General features: G+C 34.9%; 1 protein-coding gene across 1 annotated transcript in view; it reads left to right on the top strand.

Moving 5' to 3' along the window:
* Nucleotides 1–5901, top strand: part of CALCR (calcitonin receptor) — a 155688-nt gene extending 149787 nt beyond the window's left edge. Inside the window, exon 13 of the mRNA XM_026706218.2 lies at nt 114–5901. Within this exon, the coding sequence (XP_026562003.1) occupies nt 114–335 (222 nt within the window). The 3' untranslated portion in view covers nt 336–5901. The remainder of the gene's footprint in view (nt 1–113) is intronic.
* Nucleotides 5902–19539: the final 13638 nt, after the last annotated feature.

Below are 19539 nucleotides of genomic sequence, written 5' to 3'. Positions count from 1 at the left end.
CTGTTTGAGAAGACTTGAGTAGTATTTTGACTGAAGTGATTTCCATTCTAAATATGTTTTTGTTAAAATTAATTCACAGGTATTTGCTAACAACTAATACATGTTGGTTGTAGGTCCAAGGAACTCTGAAGCGGCAATGGATGCAATATAAAACTCAGTGGGGTCAAAGACGCCGTGATCATTGCTCTACACGGTCTACCTCCTACACAGCAACATCTCTCACAGAGGTTCCTGTTTTTCTAAATCATCGTGATTCCAACAGTGAACATCTGAATGGAAAGTACATACATGACTCTGAACTTGTTGCATTAAAATCTGGAGATACATCTGCTTAATTTATAATAAAGGGTTCCACTTTTTATTTCTGCACAAAGGAGCAGACTGTAAAGCACCAGCAATGTGAATATTTGCTTAGCAAGCTGGAACCATCATATGCAAAGTGCAGAAATTTAGCTCTCTTGTAGCACCAACTCATAAAAGTCTGATACAGATTCAGATTATGGGGACTGATACCAGTTGCCAATGACACTTTCAAAAGAGAAGGAGATGAAGGCTAGATTTCTCAATGAGGAGAAAAAGTTTTCACCAGTTCCAGAATTTGACCACATAAAACGGGGATGCAATAGTAATAAAACTTTGCATCAGACATTCCACTAGGACATTGCATTAGTTCTATGAAAGATCTTGTTCTCCAAATTGAACTAAGTACAAATTAGAGATGGTAAAGAGCTATTGCTATTTGGAATCATAAAGATGAATTATTTGTCATTATATTGGAGCATTTTTATTATTTTATTTTCAGTAAGTCCAAATGCTGTCTCAAAGTGATTTTCCCCACCCCACTACTTGGACCAAAACAACACCAAAATGTATTTCCTATATGTAAATCTTTACTATCACAATCTTACTATCTTACTATCACAATCTTACTATCTTACTATCACAATCTTTACTATCACAACTCTTCAGTATTATTCTGACATCAAGCAGAAGATAGAAATAAAGGTAAATTATTTATTTTATCATAAAGTTTAGAAAAAATATTAAATATTATCATAGGAATATAATATTCTGTCAGGAAATCCACTTGAGATGATTCAAGAGTCTTGTTCAGTACATCAGCTATATATAAATTGTTTCAAGGGAAATTTGTCAGCCATATTTTTCAGTCCGAAAAATTAGAGATAGGGAACCATTTTTTTTCTCTAGAAATAAAGTCAGAATTCTATTCAGAAAATAGCTTCTTTCTTAATTCTTTCATTCTTTTTTGTTCTTTGATATTACCCTTGATGTTTTTTTGATTCTAAATATTCATTCATTTTGCCACTTAGAACAAGTTAGATTTTTTTCTTGAAATTCACAAATAGAATTTATAGTATCAACAGTAAGTGAAATTATTACTTATATCATTCCATACAAATATTATTCAAATTTTAAGCATCACAGAAAAGTGATTTCCATGTCATTTTTGGATTCAGCTGCACCTAAATCTTTATTCTTCACATGAGAAAGTTTGGCATAATTTTAATTTAAAAAGAATATGTTTTTGCAATGTATGTGTTATAAATAATGTTATGCATACATTTTTCCCTTGAAAACACTTTAAAAAGTCAGTAGACTTAATAACTTTCTAATGCATATACTATAATCAAAATAAATTTTAGAAGCTTTTATACATTACATGCATTTAATATTTCCAATTATATTTCCACTTTGAAAACAGGTTGCAATTAGCTTCACTGATACAAACAGTTGTTTAAATTTTTGATCATTTTTATTGCATTTAAACTTAACATTCCACCACAATCACTGTTGCAGAGAAGAATGAGGACATCACTGTATTCTCATGTGTTTTGAAGAACTGATTACATATTTGGCAACACTCAAGTTATGGCCCAATAGCTAAAAAAATTTTTTAAGGTACATATTCTATTCACCATTTTAAGTATATATTTTATGTAATAGAAAGTTTGCATGCAGATCTTCTGTATTCCTCTTAAAATAATTGGAGAATACACAACAAGAAATTAATTTGGGGAGCTTTCAAAAGTGAGAACTTATGGAGTAGAAAGCTAAAGTATAATTTGAACAAATAAATAGCTGGGTTAAGGGAAAGTAATCAGAAGTCCCATTTCATCAGCATTCAGAGTCACAGGATAACTAGCTGGATGTGTCTGGAAAGTTCATAAGTTTAAGTGGAGGGCAATGGACCAATATCCCCTTTCTACTATCAATTAGCAACCAGCATGCTGTTTGTGTACACAACCTTGAGTGCTAGTAGCATTTAATAGCTTGCACTTCAATTAATCCTGTGCAGTCCTCTTTGAAAACAATTCATATCCTGGTAAGAACTGCAAAATGGAATTTCCTAAGGAAGAAGATTGTTCCAGTGATTTTAAAACCATCCGTTAGTTTTAAAACCACCCATTTGTTGTTTATCACAAAGACTGGTGGCAAATTTCCTAATATAGCGGGGTGGGGGGGAAGCCTTCTGTGACTTCTGAATCTTTCTCTATTTTAATTTCGTTGGAATTTTTATGCCAACCTGCAACCTTTATACTTGTTTGTTGAATTGCTCTTAGAATTTTAATCCAGTTTAATGGGATTCTTTTCAAGTTTTTCACAGTTCTTTTTTAATTTTATCATACCAGATAGTTTAGAGAGTGCCAATTTGGGAAAGTGGTTAAAATGCTAGGCTAGAGACCAATAGCACTAATCCCAGCTGAATGTATAAGCACCTGGGACTATCATTCGGTCATAGCTAAATCTTGCAAAAGAAAAAACGAAAAATCCCTACATGACTTTTGCAGGCAGCTGCCAGGAGTCACGACTGATCTGAATGTAGCAACATATATACATGTTAGATAAACAGCTAAATAGAGAGAAGATGAGAAAGAGAGATGATAAATGATAAATGACAATGATATAGAGATAGGTTAGAGAGAGAGAGAGAGAGAGAGAGAGAGAGAGAGAGAGAGAGAGAGAGAGATCTGTAGATCATTTATGTACAAGTTAAAAATCACTGGAACAATCTTCATCCTTAGGAAATTCCATTTTGCAGTTCTTACCAGGATATGAATTGTCTGTGAAGCCTATTGTCTATTTGGATCACCTGGAAGGCTATAGTAGTGCCTCTGTATCATGACAACTAGGTTTCACTCAAGAGCCTTTTATGAGGACTGTTACTAAAATCAAAGTACATAGTATCTGTTGGGTTATGGTATCTAACTCACTTTATCCCATTAAGCCTGCAATGAGAGACTTTGGCATAGATTGTTTAAAACTCAAAAATGTACTGTATTTATTGGATCCCTTTTTACACGTTTGAAGATACCTACAAAAAATTCTGGAAGGGTAATGAGGCAAGATCTCTATTTGCACAAGGTTTGTTCTTAGGGAAACTAAGTGTTTGCTTACTTTGTCTTTAATATTTTAACCACTTTCCTCAAACAAATGCTAAACTAGCTTAGTTTCCTTCCCTGCCCCTCAATCCTTTTTTAAAACGGATTTAAAAATCACTTTGCTTAATATTTAATCAGGAAACCGATGCTAATCTGTGGCATGCCTACAACAGATTAAGCTGAAAGGGTTCCTTATTTTTATAAAAATACCAGAATTTTTCAATTCATTGTTCAACAACTTCTGGGCTGTCTGGACTGAGAATGTTTCAGCCTGTCAAGTTGCACTATAAACTCATCTGTTTATATCTATTGGTCTCAACTCATCCAATTTGATATTGTCTTGTAGCGAGATGGGTAGTGAACAAATTTAATCAATAACAATAACAATAAATAATTTTCCCTTTGAAAAAGCCAGCTTGCCATCTGTTCTGTATCTTTAGAAGTAGCCAATAATGCTTCAGTTTCTGTACTGTTTTAATACCCTCTTTAGCACATCTTTAATTTCCCTGTCATCCAACCACTAAATGGCCTCCTGGTTAATTTATTATTCTGAATGTATTTGAAGAATGTTTTCTTGGTTTTTAAAAATGTTTTTGCTATATGGTCTTTTTGCATCTTTTAGCCATGGTAGTTTATGCTCTTTTCCATTCTTCCCATTTGATCAAAAAAATCTGTTTTTTTGAAGGAAGTCCTCTTGACTGTTGTACTATCTCTGGTTCTTTTATTAGCCACTGTTAATATTCACTTCAACTTTCCTAAAGTACTGTATGTGTATCGTAAATTGTATTACTGTAGTCTGGAATAATGTCTAAGCCTTATTGAAAGAACTGATCCTCCTGCTTCGTCGAACCCTTGTGCCCTTAGTCCTTCTGCTCTCTCCTATATACATATATGACCTTGGTTATTTTCATTCCACCTGATGTCTTTAATATTTATTCTTTGGGGTTTTTTTTGTTTTCTTTTAACATCAAGTGCTTCAGTTGTCTGAGTTCAATTTGGAGGCTTTTGCCATTTGCATATGCTAGAAATTGGGAATACTGTGTAAATCCCCAAAAAAGAAGAAAAAAATTAGATAGCTCCTGGACATGGAAGTTAGATATTCCATACAGATAGAAATAAGTTTGAGAAGATATATGCAAATTGATACCTTTCATATATTTATGATCAAACTTATAATGTCTGACAAATGGAAGTGAAGAGTTTTGATTGGGCTTCTTTGTTCTTGTTTATCACATGTGAACCATGTTGCATGATTTGTATTGTAAGCATGCCAGCCATACAGTCTGGTCAGCCCTTATTTGTCTGTCTAAGAGTGTAAATCTTATAAAATAGGCATCAGTTCATAAAAGCTATTTTAAACATGAAAGCAAGATATTAGAATTTCATTCATTTTTATCATGGCCTGAAGGAAAGATTTTTTTTAAAGAGTTCCTAGATATTACACATGTTGTAGTCATAATGTTGCACTGATTATCATGACTGGTTGTGGAACAGCTAAGGAATATTACATATTCCTCTTGTGAAACTGTAAAGACCTAATTGCTTTAATTTTTTGTCTGCTAGAAAGAAAAAGAGAAAAAAGGCTTTAAACATTGTCAGATTAAAAAAAGACACATTTCAGCCATAGCTGAGTCTTGCGTATTCTACTAAAATGCATTTAAGCCTATATTTTGACTCACCCTCTGAAATCAGGGGTGTTAAAAATGCTTAGCTTTTTGGATTGTGCCTATCGTACTGCAAAATAAGACCTGTGATTTATCAGCTGTTTATACGTAAAAGTTGTATAATGAGCTGCCTGTTATATTTATCTTTTTAAAAAATTGTTCTTGCTTTTAAACCAGAAATGTTTTAAAGATATATTTATGTTCCAATTCCCTAGCATTTTCAGGTCAAAAAGGCTGGATTTTAAATTGGTGGCCTAGCTTACAACAATCACAGAAATACATATATTTTTGCTAGTCATAGATGAATAAACTGAGGAATTCTTTTCTTAATAAAACATCAATTTTAAAAAAATCTATATTTATGACTATTTGTAGGTTTCTTAAGCTATGTCACTGCAACAATTTTATATCATTTCAGGACAGCAATGAGCCATTGACCAAAAAATGTGCATGATACATTTTAAAAACTATAACATAGATAATTTAATTTTACACAATGTACTATATATTCCTGGAAATTCCTACTATTGCCATTTTTATCTAGAAAAATATGTTCAGCTTTGTGATTCATTGAGCCACTCTATTCATTGAATCTTGTTTTGACTATTAAAAAAAAGTTCTGAAAATTTATTTTGTTCAAGAAAAAGTATTTCAGAAGTTCTATCCCAAGCCAATCTTTATCATATAAATCTTTAAACAGAATGAATGGATTCTTATTGACCATATTCCAAATGCCTCATGCTATTGGCATATTTTCTTTGTTATCAATCATGCTGAGAATGTATAAACTGCAGCTGAAAAACTAATACATGTACACTAAGGAAGCCTATTTCTGAGTCCTTTAAATATCTTCGATGGTGCACAACAATTGCATTTGCTGAAGATGTAAACTTTTATAACCAAAAGAAATGACTGCTGCCAGAGTACATAATTATTTTTTTAAACCCTAATGTATAGTAAATGAAAGCATTTTATGAAAGAAAACACTTGCTTTTCCTCTTCCTCTTTAATTACCATTTGTGTTTAACCAAAAGTATTTCTGGAAGCCATGAGCCCTCTAGATATGCACTGGATGAAGGACGGAAAAGTAGAAGACATGTCTAAAAGTGGTCTCGATCCTAAGTAAATAGCTCTGGGGATTAGTGTTTCACTTGTGACACATCTATTGTTCAAAGTATTTTTCCCAGACGTTTGCATGCAGATGGAGGTAGAAAATTTTCTTTACAGTAACAGCATACAGCTATCGTTTCTTTCCCTAGTTTGAGCATAGGAAGGGATATAGAATACTTATAGTTTGTTTGCCACTAATTATTAGATTATCTTTTACAAGCTAACAGTCTGACACATATAACTTTCCTTGCAGGGATCAAATTGGTCACAGTAATAATTACTCCTATTGTTGATTCTTCCCCCAGGAGTTGCAGCTCCTCAAGGCTCTCCAACCCTAAAGAATGAGTCTTAATTGGCAATAATAATGGTGGTTAGCAAGTTTAATACACAAATACAAAGTCATTAGATGGGAAATATCCTAAAACTTATGGGAAATAAAAGTGAAATACAGTCCAGTGCTTCTATTGAAACTTTCTCCTCCTCAATTGTAGGGTGACTCAAACCATTAAATATTCATTTGTTTGCAAGAATGTGGATAAGACTGGGGAAACATCAGTTGAACTTCATAGTGTTGATCTAGCAATCATAAATGTTATAGAAAGGAAGGAAAAATCTTGGACAGATTTTCCCATTCACTCTACTTCTATTCATTTAATAACTTAGTTTAAAATTATAAATGGATGCATCATACTTTGCATCCAGTTTTTCCAATAAGCAAGATGAAACTATATTGGGAAATAGCTCTGAAGAAAGAGCTCTTCCTATATGCCAGTAAAAAAAAAATAGAGCAGAAGTTTACTTGATTATTTTCCTGTATTGTGTAGAATATTGTACCTAAACTTTTAGCTACCCTTTTTGAAGGCTATTTAAGTTAGCAATTAAGAAGACAGCCCAATTCTTATAGTAATTAAAATAAATGTAAGTTGGGGAAACTACACACTAGGCATTATAAATACTGTCTTAATTAGGATTCTGTAAACCATTTCTTTGGATGCTATAGTTCCATAGTGCAGAGTTTCATATAATCAACTTCTTTTCATGTTCAGCACTCAGTTTCTTGGCAAAAATGTGTATGACTATTGACATAATTTTCTTTTTCTTAATCTATTTTAAAAATACAAAACAATGGGTTGTATTTTTATGAACATAGAATTTAGCAATCCAGAAATGGGGGAAATGTGCTGGCAGAAGGCAGAGAAGAAAATTATGCTTATTTCTGGCTTATGTGTACTCAGGTTTGCTACATTAAAACTCTTTCTCTATACTCTTAATTATGCTGCTGATTGAGAAGTAGTCCTGTGTTTTTCTCTAATTTTAACATTAGAATGGAGGCAGAGTTTGCCAATTTGGCTTGAGAGAAATTGTAGCACTTAACCAATACTGTTGCACCCAGAAAATGCCTCTTGAACATGCCAGGATGTGTAAGAAGGGCTGGGATGCGAGCCGAGAGAATATAGGAGGTAGTGGTATTATAGATTGCTTTGAAATGGCAATAGAGATTAGATATAATGTGTGAATAGTCCTTTATGTATCTTTTTCTGATTTGGGGTCACTGAACTTTGATTTTATTGAGAAAGGAGGAAGAGATTTCCACCTACCCATCTCCAATCAAACAGTACAAATTTTATTTGTACTGTACTGTTTCATTTATATTGTCTTGAGGACAATGGAGCCATTCAAAGTTGGCTAGAATATGGGCAACTAAGTAAATGTTTTAAATAAATAAATGGTAACACTAAGCAATAAAACCAGTTCACTAGTTATGAAATTAGCACATCAGAATATGCCTATTATGTAGAAAATAATATTAGTATCAACGTGACAAGAGCAAGAAATGGGAGAGCTGTGTGCAGCATATTTCTTTGCAAAATGGGAAAGCTTCAAGTCATCCATAGTAATTATCAAAGAGCTCAAACTGAGTTAAAGTAGCGTCAGAACCAGAAAACTCAGCAATATCCCAGCTGAAATGGCAAATTTTAAAAGGGCAGAAGTATAGACTCATGGGTTCTAATTGCTCAGGCCCAAGTGGATTAGCATGTTTTTTTAAGTGCAAATAAGCCTTGGGATTCCACAGGTCATAATGAAGAAGGCAGAACTGCAGGTTTCAAAGGTAAACAAACCCTTAAGAGTGGACTTACCAAGTTTTAGACCACAGGGCAAAGCTGTTCTACCTAGGAACAACAAAATGTTTGTTTACAATTTAAAAAATCATATGATGCCAGTAGATTAAGAGAAGCAAGCAAACTGCCCCCAAGCCTTGATTTCAACAGGTTATGGGGCAATAGGTTTAAGTTAGAAAGCCAAATAAACAAAGTATTTCTGAAGATAGTTTCTGAAATTATTAGTGAACATGGTTTTCCAAGTGGATATTGGCCGCTCTGTTTCTATTATTTCTGATTGTGGCAAGGATACAACTGGTTTTCCTGGAGTCATCGTAGTCCCTCCAGCTATATAGAAATTGTGGTTGGACTAAATGGAAACTGGAGTGAAGTTAATAAGATATCAGTTTGCAAAGCTCCAATAGTTTATTCATTCATTATTATGAAAAACAAAATCTATGATTCCATCTAAAAGATGAAGGTAAATGGAAGAATGCCAATTGATGCTTTTACAGCATGGCTTTCTGAATCAGATTATCACATCAGTTATGCTTTTGGGACAGCATATAATATGTTCCATCATCAGGGTCAGTCCATCTAATAAAACTGCTGGTTTCCCATAAAGAAAGAACTAGATTATTTTATTAAAACTTTAGGCAACTGAGAACTTGCTAAAACTAAGCCCATGAAACATTTGACATAAACAAGGCTTGCACTTGGCTAAGGCTGAGTAAATACCAGCTTAGAGATGCAAAATTTTAGGGAACACTAAAGTTGCAAACCAAAATAAAAACGGAAAAAGTAGTAATGACACACTCTGAAAGACAGTCCACCTGCCTGAGAGTTAAGTATAATTTCATGGAATTGTTGCCATATGAAAATAATGGATGTTGACATAATTAAAATGATTTACTATGCAAATAGGGTAAAACTTCCAACAAAGGCAAAAAAAATTCTAGGTCTGAAAATTATAAATATAAAGCTCAAAAACTGAAAGAAAAAGAAGAGGGGGCCTTTTTGAAATTCCTAACAAAATTGGAAGATGAGCCAAAATATAGGGAGTGCTGTAATACAACTTTGCACAGGACACAGAAATATCTTTGATGAAAGCCACAGTGATGACATCTTGATCGTCATCATGCAAATAACACAAAGTATTTATATAATTTGCATAATAAGGTCATGATATCATTTCCATCCTCTTTGTTATTCGGATGCCAATATCTACAAGTCGAGAGATTCAACTTATCAATATATGATGTCAATGATTATTGGTGGATAGTGTGATAGCTCTCACTATTGACCAGTAATCATTGACTTATCATATATTGGTCAGTTGTGATAGTTCTCAGTTTGTTCAATTCTACTATTCAGAATCTGACAAAACTTGCATCTATACCAGGGGTGGGCAAACTACGGCCCGGGGGCCACATCCGGCCCGTTGGTCTTTTTAATCCGGCCCGCCGAAGATTGGTACAGAATTAAGGTTTGATGTGAATGGTTGAATGATTGCATTCATTTGATTTTCACTTGTAATGACAGGCATTTCGATACAAGGTGGCGGCCTATCTGTCAAATTTTAAAAGTCAATGAGGCCCCCGAGCCAAAAAGTTTGCCCACCCCTGATCTATACCAAACCTTGCCGAGCCATTCCCAGAAAAATGCAGGCAATCATACAGGAAGCATGAAAAGAAAGATCTTCAAATGAACTCATAGTAGCTGAACTTATATGATTTCCAAGAAACTAAATGAGACAGATCTAATCTCTACTTGAATCATAGATCATCAGGAAATCCTGGGGCTGTTGGTTAAACTGGAAAATGAAAATACAAAAACATACATATGTGCACCCTTTAGGAAGCTTAGGAAAACAAAAGGAATAAACATTTAAATTTAAAGCAAAACAGAGAAAGACAATTCATGAGTAAAAAAAAAAAAACAGTGGGGGAGCATTAGGATTATTTTGCTGCCTGTAAATGAAGTGGACAACTTGGGGGATGGAAAAGATTCAAATAATTGTTGTATTTGGTTTGATGTCTAAATAGTCCAGAAGCTTTATCAGTAAGGACTACCCACTGAATTTGGCCAGGGAATTATTTTAGTTTACCAAATCAAGATGAGAAGTAGATCAGCTTCTGACAGACTAGATGGAGGAATTTTAACTCATATAATTTTTAAAAAGGGGTGTGAAAAAAAGAATGAAAGAAAAACAGCTGCATTAGCGCTTTTGCAAAAATTGTGGATATTTTGCAATGAACAAGGAAGAATGTGTGTAAATGTGTACTCTACTTTTCAGATGTCCTGCATCTTTAAGAGGGCTTTAATCTCTGATCAAATCTTTCTAACAAAGAGCTTCATTCCCAGTAAATTGAAAACTCCTGTTCTATAAAGTTCTGTTTATCTATGGATACCTTTGTAATATTGTCTGTATTGCTCTGTATCTGTTTCTTCATACAAGTATAAAGTAAAGTTGTGTTTGTCTGTATATCACTTTAGATTATGAGGGTCTCTTACTGGATCTACAGAAGGAAGGGGAAAATTGCCCTTAAGATTCCTCCTGCTGATAAAAGAGTTGGCAGCAGACTTATTTAAAGGAAATTAGATAGAGGTTGAAAGGATCTTGCTGAGAGTTAGTGAATCCCCCAGAGATTTAGATTATTGCACTCAGGACCAGCTATTATGTTAAAAGAAGCACTGTAGGCAACAGGCAATGACAAATCCCTTCTGTGTTTTTCCCCAGAAAAGATAAACATACTCTTTTGAGCCTGAAAACTAGTGGTGTATTAACCATTAAGCATACTAAGCACATGCTTAGAGCACCAGACTTAAAGGGGGCACCACAAAGTTAAGAATATGGCTTCATTTGTGGGGGGGGGGGGCACCAAGATTTGTCAATGCTTAGGGCACCAGTAAGCCTTAATCCGCCACTGCTGAAAACTTCAAATTATTATTGATTGCTTCAGCGATTGACGAGGTAACAATGAACACCTTTTGCTTTCCTGATTTCCCTATGTCCATGCAGGAACTGATGTCCACACTTGTAGATATGTCCTGTCTTTTTCCCACTTTGCATTCCACACAGCTCATCAATCTGGATTGCTATTGGCTCATAGTATATGCTCTAGGTATGTGGCACCCTTAAGATATCTGTCCATTCTTTGACTTCTGACCAGATTCCTGTGGTTGCTGCATCCACCTTCTTTTGCAAGATTCTGATTGGCCTTGTCACTGAGACTAAGCATAAAACATTTTCACCTATAAGCCTACATTTGTCAGTCTGAAGCAGGGGATGATTGTTACTTTAAGAAGTCAGTTTCTATAGGCATTCTATCCTGGCTTTGTTGATTCCAGTCAGCATTCATTTTCAGCAGATCCTTTGTCCTCTGTCTTTCGACTGAAAAAGCAATTTCCAACCTTTCCTCTATCTGGATGCTATTTTGCCACAGTAAAATGATGGAGAGGAAGTCTGTGGATTCAAATGCAATAAAATATAAATGAATAAAAGCCCAACAGATTTATTGAATAAAGCAAAAGAAAATAACTTTAGACAATGTATTCACGCTTAAGACTAAGATATGGTAGCATTCAATAGAGGATTGAGTATAAAAGCAGGGGAAAAAAACCTTGCATCCCTTTGGTTGCTAGGAAGTCAGTGTCCTCATTAAAGGCAGAGGCCAATGCTGTCCAGATTATTCCATTGCTTTGAACCTAGGCATCAAAAAAAAAGTCAAGATGGCAACAGCAATTACAGGGCCATGGCTTCCATTCTGACTTTTTTGAGCCTCCCCGTGGAAGGATTTGCCCTTGTATTTTTGTTTTGATCAAAATGGATAAACCATTCTCTAAGTCCCCAATGTGTTGTGTGAGTGCAGCCAGTGATTTTCTTGAGATGTTGTTTAACATATCCCAAGTGGATTGAAGCAATTTTCAAAGTAATTATTTGTCCATCCTGTCCCTGAAAAATATGTTCTAAATCTACTCCACGAAAAGAAGCTGCATCTTTAAGTTCAGCTGACCTTGTGATCTACATGAAATTAGATTAGAACTATTTATGTTGAAATTAAATGTCAAATGTTTATAAATTTGGAGTGCAATTAACAGCTCCTTGAAAACCTACCTGAAAAAAATAAAATCTGTTTGAAAACTAGATTGGCTGAAATTTTCCCAGTTTAGCAGTTTTGAATGATTGCAGGTACTCTTATTTCACAAAATTCATTCTCTAATATTTTCAGAAATTGATGGGTGCATGTTTTTGCATTTTGCATAGAAAACCATTTTCACACTGAAAGAATACGATACAGGTAGTCCTTAACTTTTGACTATAATTGGGTCTGGAGCTTCCATTGCTAAGCTGTGTAATTATTATTATTAAGGCTTATCACAACTAGCCAGATGTTCAGATGGGGTGCAATATTTTTAATCACTTACCAATTATTCCCAAAATCTCTCTATATAAAAGTGAAATACCACTCACACATCATCACAAAATCTCCAGAACCATAAAGCCGACAAACTTGACATTTGCCACATATGTTCCTTTTGGCTTCTAGGTGGTCACTAGAAAGACCATCAGAGCATTAGTATTTTGTATATTATTATTAACACGCTCTGATGCTAAGGAGTTCTACTTTCCCTCCCACCTGAAAAGAAATATGTTCCAAATGCAGAACACAAGCAGAGGAGAGGAGTTTCAGTTTCAGTTTCACAGCAGCAAACCAACTTTAGTACAAAACAGTTAAGCTAAGCCACGCCCAGGCTCCTTGCTGTCTCCTTCTTGCTCACACAGCAAATACTGTTTCAATTTCCATGTTTCAGTTTCCTAACAGCCCTCAACTTTCACACACTGACAGGACACTAGCCAGATGAATACCAATGGATGCTGGTAGGCAGAGGCACAATTTTTCCCCTTATTTTCCTCCTGAAAAAACTAAGCCTGATCACATAGTTTCATAGCAAAGCATAGGTATAGAACTGATCAAATCTTTCTAAGATTGCAGTACTACGTTTGCTTTCATTTGTCATAGCTGTTCTATTTACTTGTCTTTGTATTTTGCTATCTTCTCCAGTTCTTTCTTTTCTGTTCTGCTGCCTCCAGGTACTGCCACATCCACTATCCAGGCATTTTATCTTTTTATTGATAATTATTAAGTCTGGGGTATTATATGGCAGATGTCTATTGTGAATTCTAAAATTCCAGAGCACTTTAGCGTCTTCATTTTCTATTACTTTTTCTATTTTATGACCCTATCAGTTCTTATTTGCAGGCACATAGGATTTCTTGCAGAGGATTCAATGTACCATTGTTGATAGGTTGTCATGCATTGTTCGCCATCAGTCGATGCAGTATTCCTATGGCAGCTAAGCAAGTGATCCACTGTTTCTTCAACTTCTTTGCAGAGGTGACATTTGTTGTTCTTGTTGTCTCCTCAGTTCTGGCTTTATATGCATTTGTAAGACTTGGTCTTGTGCAGTCAGAATTAACTTCACTGTTTCTTTCTGCAACTTTCCTACCGTTCACCATTTCCAGGTCTAACAAGCAACTGCCATCTGCTCTTCAAGCAGGAGTTACAAGTCTAGGAGAACCCCCAAGTTTTGCACCTGTCTGGAGTAGTGCTACCCAATCTGGAACTAAAGATGATAAGACTCCTAATTCTCCAGATACCCACAACCACTCCATCTTACTAGGGTTTAGCTGAAGTCTGTTGTTCCCCCATCCACAGCCACATTAAACCAGTCAAACCTGCTTTACAGACTTTTTTGTTGTGGTCATTAAACAAATCTGGTTTCTCCCATTGCCTCTGCTTATCAGAAGACCGCTGGAAAGGTTGCAAATGGCAGTCAAATATAGTCCTGCAATGCTACAACTGTTGTAAATACATTCTGACATTAACATTTTTGATACAGTGTGGGAAATTGTAAGCTTGTTCAAATGATAACTATGCCAGGGTAAAGCTTTATTCAAATCCAATAATCCCACACCCCTACATTGGTTAGTTTGCCTTGCATAGACTGTATCAATGGTTGTGTTTTTCAGAACTATTTTCAGGTTTTTGCTCTGTCACTGTAGAACATTTTTGAAGGGAAAATGAAAAAAAAAATCAAGACACAATAAAAGACAAAGAAATTGATATTGCTAAAAGTACTCTTTGGTTCAAGCCACAAATAACACACCATCTCTGCAAAAGAGATCATGAGATAAAAGGAATACTTTTCAATAGGCTCCTAATTCGATTTTGCCTGTGGCCTTTGTGTTTCTTTAAAAGAATGGCCCCATTATATGATTTTAGAATCTTAATTTTTCCATTTAAGCTATTTTGCAGGGAGGATGTTCCTTTGTGAAAAGTATTAGATTTGTATTTTTGTACACGTTGGTTTGGTAAGATGTTTAGATGGAACTTGTTTCTAAACTGGCTGTAAATTTCAGGAATGTGCAACCTTTCTCTTCCTTAACTTTCTGTTAAGGGGGGGAGGAGGAGGAGGAGGAGGAGGAGAAATGCCCCTTTACTTGTGGTTGTGCCCCCCTCCTCTCTTTTTCTCTCACACACAGCTCTAAAAGTCTGTTCAGAAACAGGGCTGCCTAACCCAATTTTAACCATTACTGTACTGAACGGTGGTAGCAAATTTATTTTCAGGAATCAGTTGTGGCTGATGTAGTGGACTGGCAGACTCCAGTGATACAACACTGCAAATAAATGCCATTTGAGAAAAAAAAAATATGAATAGGAAAAGTATTCCTACTCCTTGATAAAATCTTTGGTTCAATCCCTAAAGATAAAAATTGGACAGTACTCCTATCTGTGAATGACCACCAGGAAGTGTACACCATATCAATGTAAATACTGTGGATCCAATGCTGTATGGACTGTGACTGCACCTGACTCTGAAAACTGCTGCTTAGTTAGCCCTCTCTATACTGCTTGGCCTCCATCTCTATAGCCTCTCTCTTTGTGCAATGTAAAGAAATGGCACACAATCATGCTGTTGTTTTTGCTATATAGGTTTCCCTTTTTACTGAAAGAATCTGATGCATAATCTGCACCAAGACATACAGCTGTGTAAAATGGAGATGTGAGTAAAAAATATTGTATTATCTAATTGCTCTACCATCATCTCTGTCTTGTATATATTATACAGAATACTTTATAATCCAGAAAAAGGCAGGCAATAGAATAGGATAGGATAAGAATAGAATAACAGAATTGGAAGGGACCTTGGAGGTCTTCTAGTCCAATCCACTGCTCAGGCAGGAAACCCCATACCATTTCAGACAAATGGTTATCTAATCTCCTCTAAAAACTTCCAGTGTTGGAGCATTCACAACTTCTGGAGGCAAGTAGTTCCACTGGTTAATTGTTCTAATTGACGGGAAATTTCTCCTTAGTTCTAAAGTTGCTTCTCTCCTTGATTAGTTTCCACCCATTGCTTCTTGTACCTACCCTCAGGTGCTTTGGAGAATAGCTTGGCTCCCTCTTCTTTGTGGCAGCCTCTGAGATATCGGAACACGCCTATCATGTCACCCCTAGTTCTTCTTTTCATAAAACTAGACATATCCAGTTCCAGCAACTATTCTTTATCCTCCTTTATATGTTTAACCTCAATCTTTATTAATATATGATAATAAAAACAAAGCCATATTCACTGAAAGTTGGGCCAATACCTATTACATGTGCAAGATTTTATTATTTTATGCTGGAATTATAAACATTAAACATTCATCAATAATTCCCTACTTTGTTCAAGTTTGGGTGGGCTCTTCTGTTTTGGTTTTTTAAAGAAATCTCATTTTATTGTGGGTGATTTATTCACAAAAAATGCAGTCAAAACAAACCCCACCCCTTTAAAAAAAAACAAGAAAGAATGGAATTAGAAAGGATGGAAATACTATGTGTAATTCTTTCTAATACAGTATTTGGAAATCACCAGTATATGATTAATTATTTTAGGAGATCCATTGAAAAAAAATATTGAAAACAAAGAAGATATAAAGAACATTTAAACACCTGTCTTTGTTGCATATCCATACAATGTAAATTTAATAGTTTGTAAAGTTTTCTGGACAGCCCATTCATTTGCCAAGTTTTATAATGGGTATATATGCAGGTGTTTTTTTTAGAACTTTGTATTTCTACTCTGATATTACCACCATAGCATGGACTTGGCTGATTCTCAAAGTAAACAGATTAGTACCAGAATAAGAGACCACTGAGAAATATTGACTAAGCAATAATTAAAACGAAATATATCCCAAGTGAAAGCACTAGCAGACCATTCCCATATTGCTGCCCCCCCAAATCTACATGGACCTCTCCATGATGCCACCAAGATCAACCTCAACTTGAGGGAACTTCATAACGACATACATAGTAGATCTAAAATGGAATAGGGACATGTTGGGATGTTTGCTGACTATATCAACTATTATATATTTGCCATCTAATTAATTCTGAATATTTGTAAGTTCTCAGTTGACAAGTATTAAGCAATGCAAATTAAACAAATTAACAAATTGTCATTCTCCTATAAGCAAAGGGTTCAAAGAGCTGTAAAAAGAGCAAACACCAAGGGCAGCTTTTTGTAGATGAAAATCTCTCGCCACCATTTATTCTGACCACTTGATATTAATTCCTTCAGTTTTGCTTCTCTGTAGAAAACCACTAGTATTAGCTGGCTAAACAAAACACAATAAACAGAAATTTTTGGAAGTGAAAAAATAGATTAGTGAAATAAAATCTAGGTGGTTGAATTGTTTGTAATACAGAAATAATGTGCCAGGGATTTAATAAGCAGAGCATTAGGAAACAGTGTGAGTTACTTCTGAAAATATATACAGAGTGTATATATTGCCCGTGTCATTTTTATAAATAAAAATTATCCCACCCTACTACATTCTCTGCAACAGGCCACCTTCCCCTTTTTCATTCCAGGAATTAAAAATTGAAAATTAAAAGGGGGGACAGAAAAAAACCATGTGGATAATAATGAGGGCATCTGCTGGCATAACAGTCAAAATAATCAAGCAAAGCTCGTGTTATATTCCTAGTCATAAAATAAAATATTCCCATATTTTATAAATGCCTCCATGCAGTAGCAACCATATGTATGGGTTTTTAAAAACCTTCTTTACTTAATGGAAAAATGGTGATGATGAAGTAGCCTTTTAAAATGGCCTAGCCTTTATTCCAAGAAACTTTTGAAAAAAGCATAAACATTTATTTTCCATGAAGGCAACACTCTAGGAACAGGGAATAGTGCTCTAAATGAAAAGCAAGCAATTAAGGTGTATGTGCTTGTGCATTTTAAGAACTAATGGTCCTGAGGTACACAGAAATAAGAATACAAACAATCAAAATGATTTGGAGGGATTGCAGGAATGGATAAAAATAATTACAGGGTAGTCTTGGATTGAAAAGTAGACGAGTGTCTATGTTTGAGCTTGTTTTGCTCATTATGGAATATTGGAAGGGAAGATGCAGCAACAACATGCTGAATGAACACCTGAGAAACAATTGTTCTGGGAAGTAAGCATTTAACTATTCTCAGCAAGCACCTCCAGTTGAAAAGAACTGCAATTTCCATTTAACAGCTTTGCATTATTTTCCCATTTCCTACACCCCATTATGAGCAATTTCTTGCCATTATACACTCTGTTCACAGAGTATATCTGTGGGCCCCAGTGGAAGGATAATGAAAATTGAACCGAGCGCTCCAAAAAATAAAAATCTCAATTTTTAAGCTGTATGTTTTTTGATTAGCCATGTGACTAACATGGAATCATCACCTTCAAATGAAGCCCTCCCTTCTGTTTCATTGATGCAGCTAATAAATATCAATAAACACAGCAGGCTTTTAAAAAACCCTGGTGTACATTTCTGGTGAACATCATAGTCATTTTTGAAAATCCTTTATAATGTCTGTTGTTCTGGAAAACAACTATTGATTAATCTTGTTAAGTAGATACGTAAAAATAAACCTATCTCAATCATCTAATATAATCAGATCTCTTCATCTTAAAAAGTCTGAAAGCGTTTAGCCTAAGAAGCAGTCGTTTAAAATGCATATCATTCAACAGAAAAGGGCAATATTATGAACTCTATTGCTTTATAATCTAATTTGAATGCTTCCATTGGAAACTTTTATTAAGACAAAAAATGTCCAAGCTTTCAAAATGTATCTGGTTAGACTTGTGTAATACAGAATGGCTGGACAAGATGATACCCACCAAAGCTATCATTTTTGCACTCTGGTTAAACTATATAGAAATAATTTGAAATTGTACATCATGATTGAATCCAGAAACTTAACCATGCTAAACATTTGCAAATTAAACCTCTAAAATGGCTTGAGGAAAGGCAAAAGAGTAGAAAGAATATAGAGTCTCTAAAGAAGGTTATATGAAGTGGGGAAACGGACCCCCAGATGTTGCTGAATCCCAACTGCAACTCATGAGCTACAGATCTCTTCATCTTTAAACCTTAAAAAAACGCCTGAGAATATTAAAGAGAAGTTCTGGTGAAATCTAGCCTTTGATTTTGTTGCAGCTCTCATTCTACAAGTTTTCATTACATACACCCCAGCTTTGCCTCAAAGAGCTCAATTTCATTTTCCTAATTTATTCCCAACAAAACACTGTGAGGTAGGCAAAAGGATTTCCAGAATTAGATTACTTCATTTTATTTTATTTTATTTTATTTTATTTATTAATTAGTTTGTCAATCACTTACAAGATAATAGGTATAAGTAAAAACATAGTTATGAATACATGGATACATATAAAAAAAAATTAAAAAATATAAAAGAAACAATAGGACAGGGACGGTAGGCATGTCGGTGCGCTTATGCACGCCCCTTACAGACCTCTTAGGAAAGGGATGAGGTCAATAGTAGACAGTTTAAGGTTAAAGTTTTGGGGGTTTGGGGAAGAAACCACAGAGTCAGGTAGAGTATTCCAGACATTGACCACTCTGTTGCTGAAGTCGTATTTCCTGCAATCAAGTTTGGTGCAATTAACCTTGTGTTTGTATCTATTGTTTGTTCTTGTGTTGTTATGGTTGAAGCTGAAGTATTCATTGACAGGTAGGACATTGCAATGTATGATTTTATATACTATATTTAGATTGGACCGAAGGCAGTGTAGTTCTAGGTTTTCTAGGTCTAGAATTTCGAGTCTGGTGGCATAAGGTATTCTGCAACGAGTAGAGGAGGGGAGAACTCTTCTTGTGAAATATTTCTGGACTTTCTCAACTGTGTTACTATCAGATACGTAAT

Source organism: Pseudonaja textilis, chromosome Z (assembly GCF_049901715.1).
Source record: "Pseudonaja textilis isolate UNSWEBS1 chromosome Z, rPseTex1.2, whole genome shotgun sequence".
Lineage (NCBI taxonomy): Eukaryota > Metazoa > Chordata > Lepidosauria > Squamata > Elapidae > Pseudonaja > Pseudonaja textilis.
This window is presented reverse-complemented; position numbering and strand designations above follow the sequence as displayed.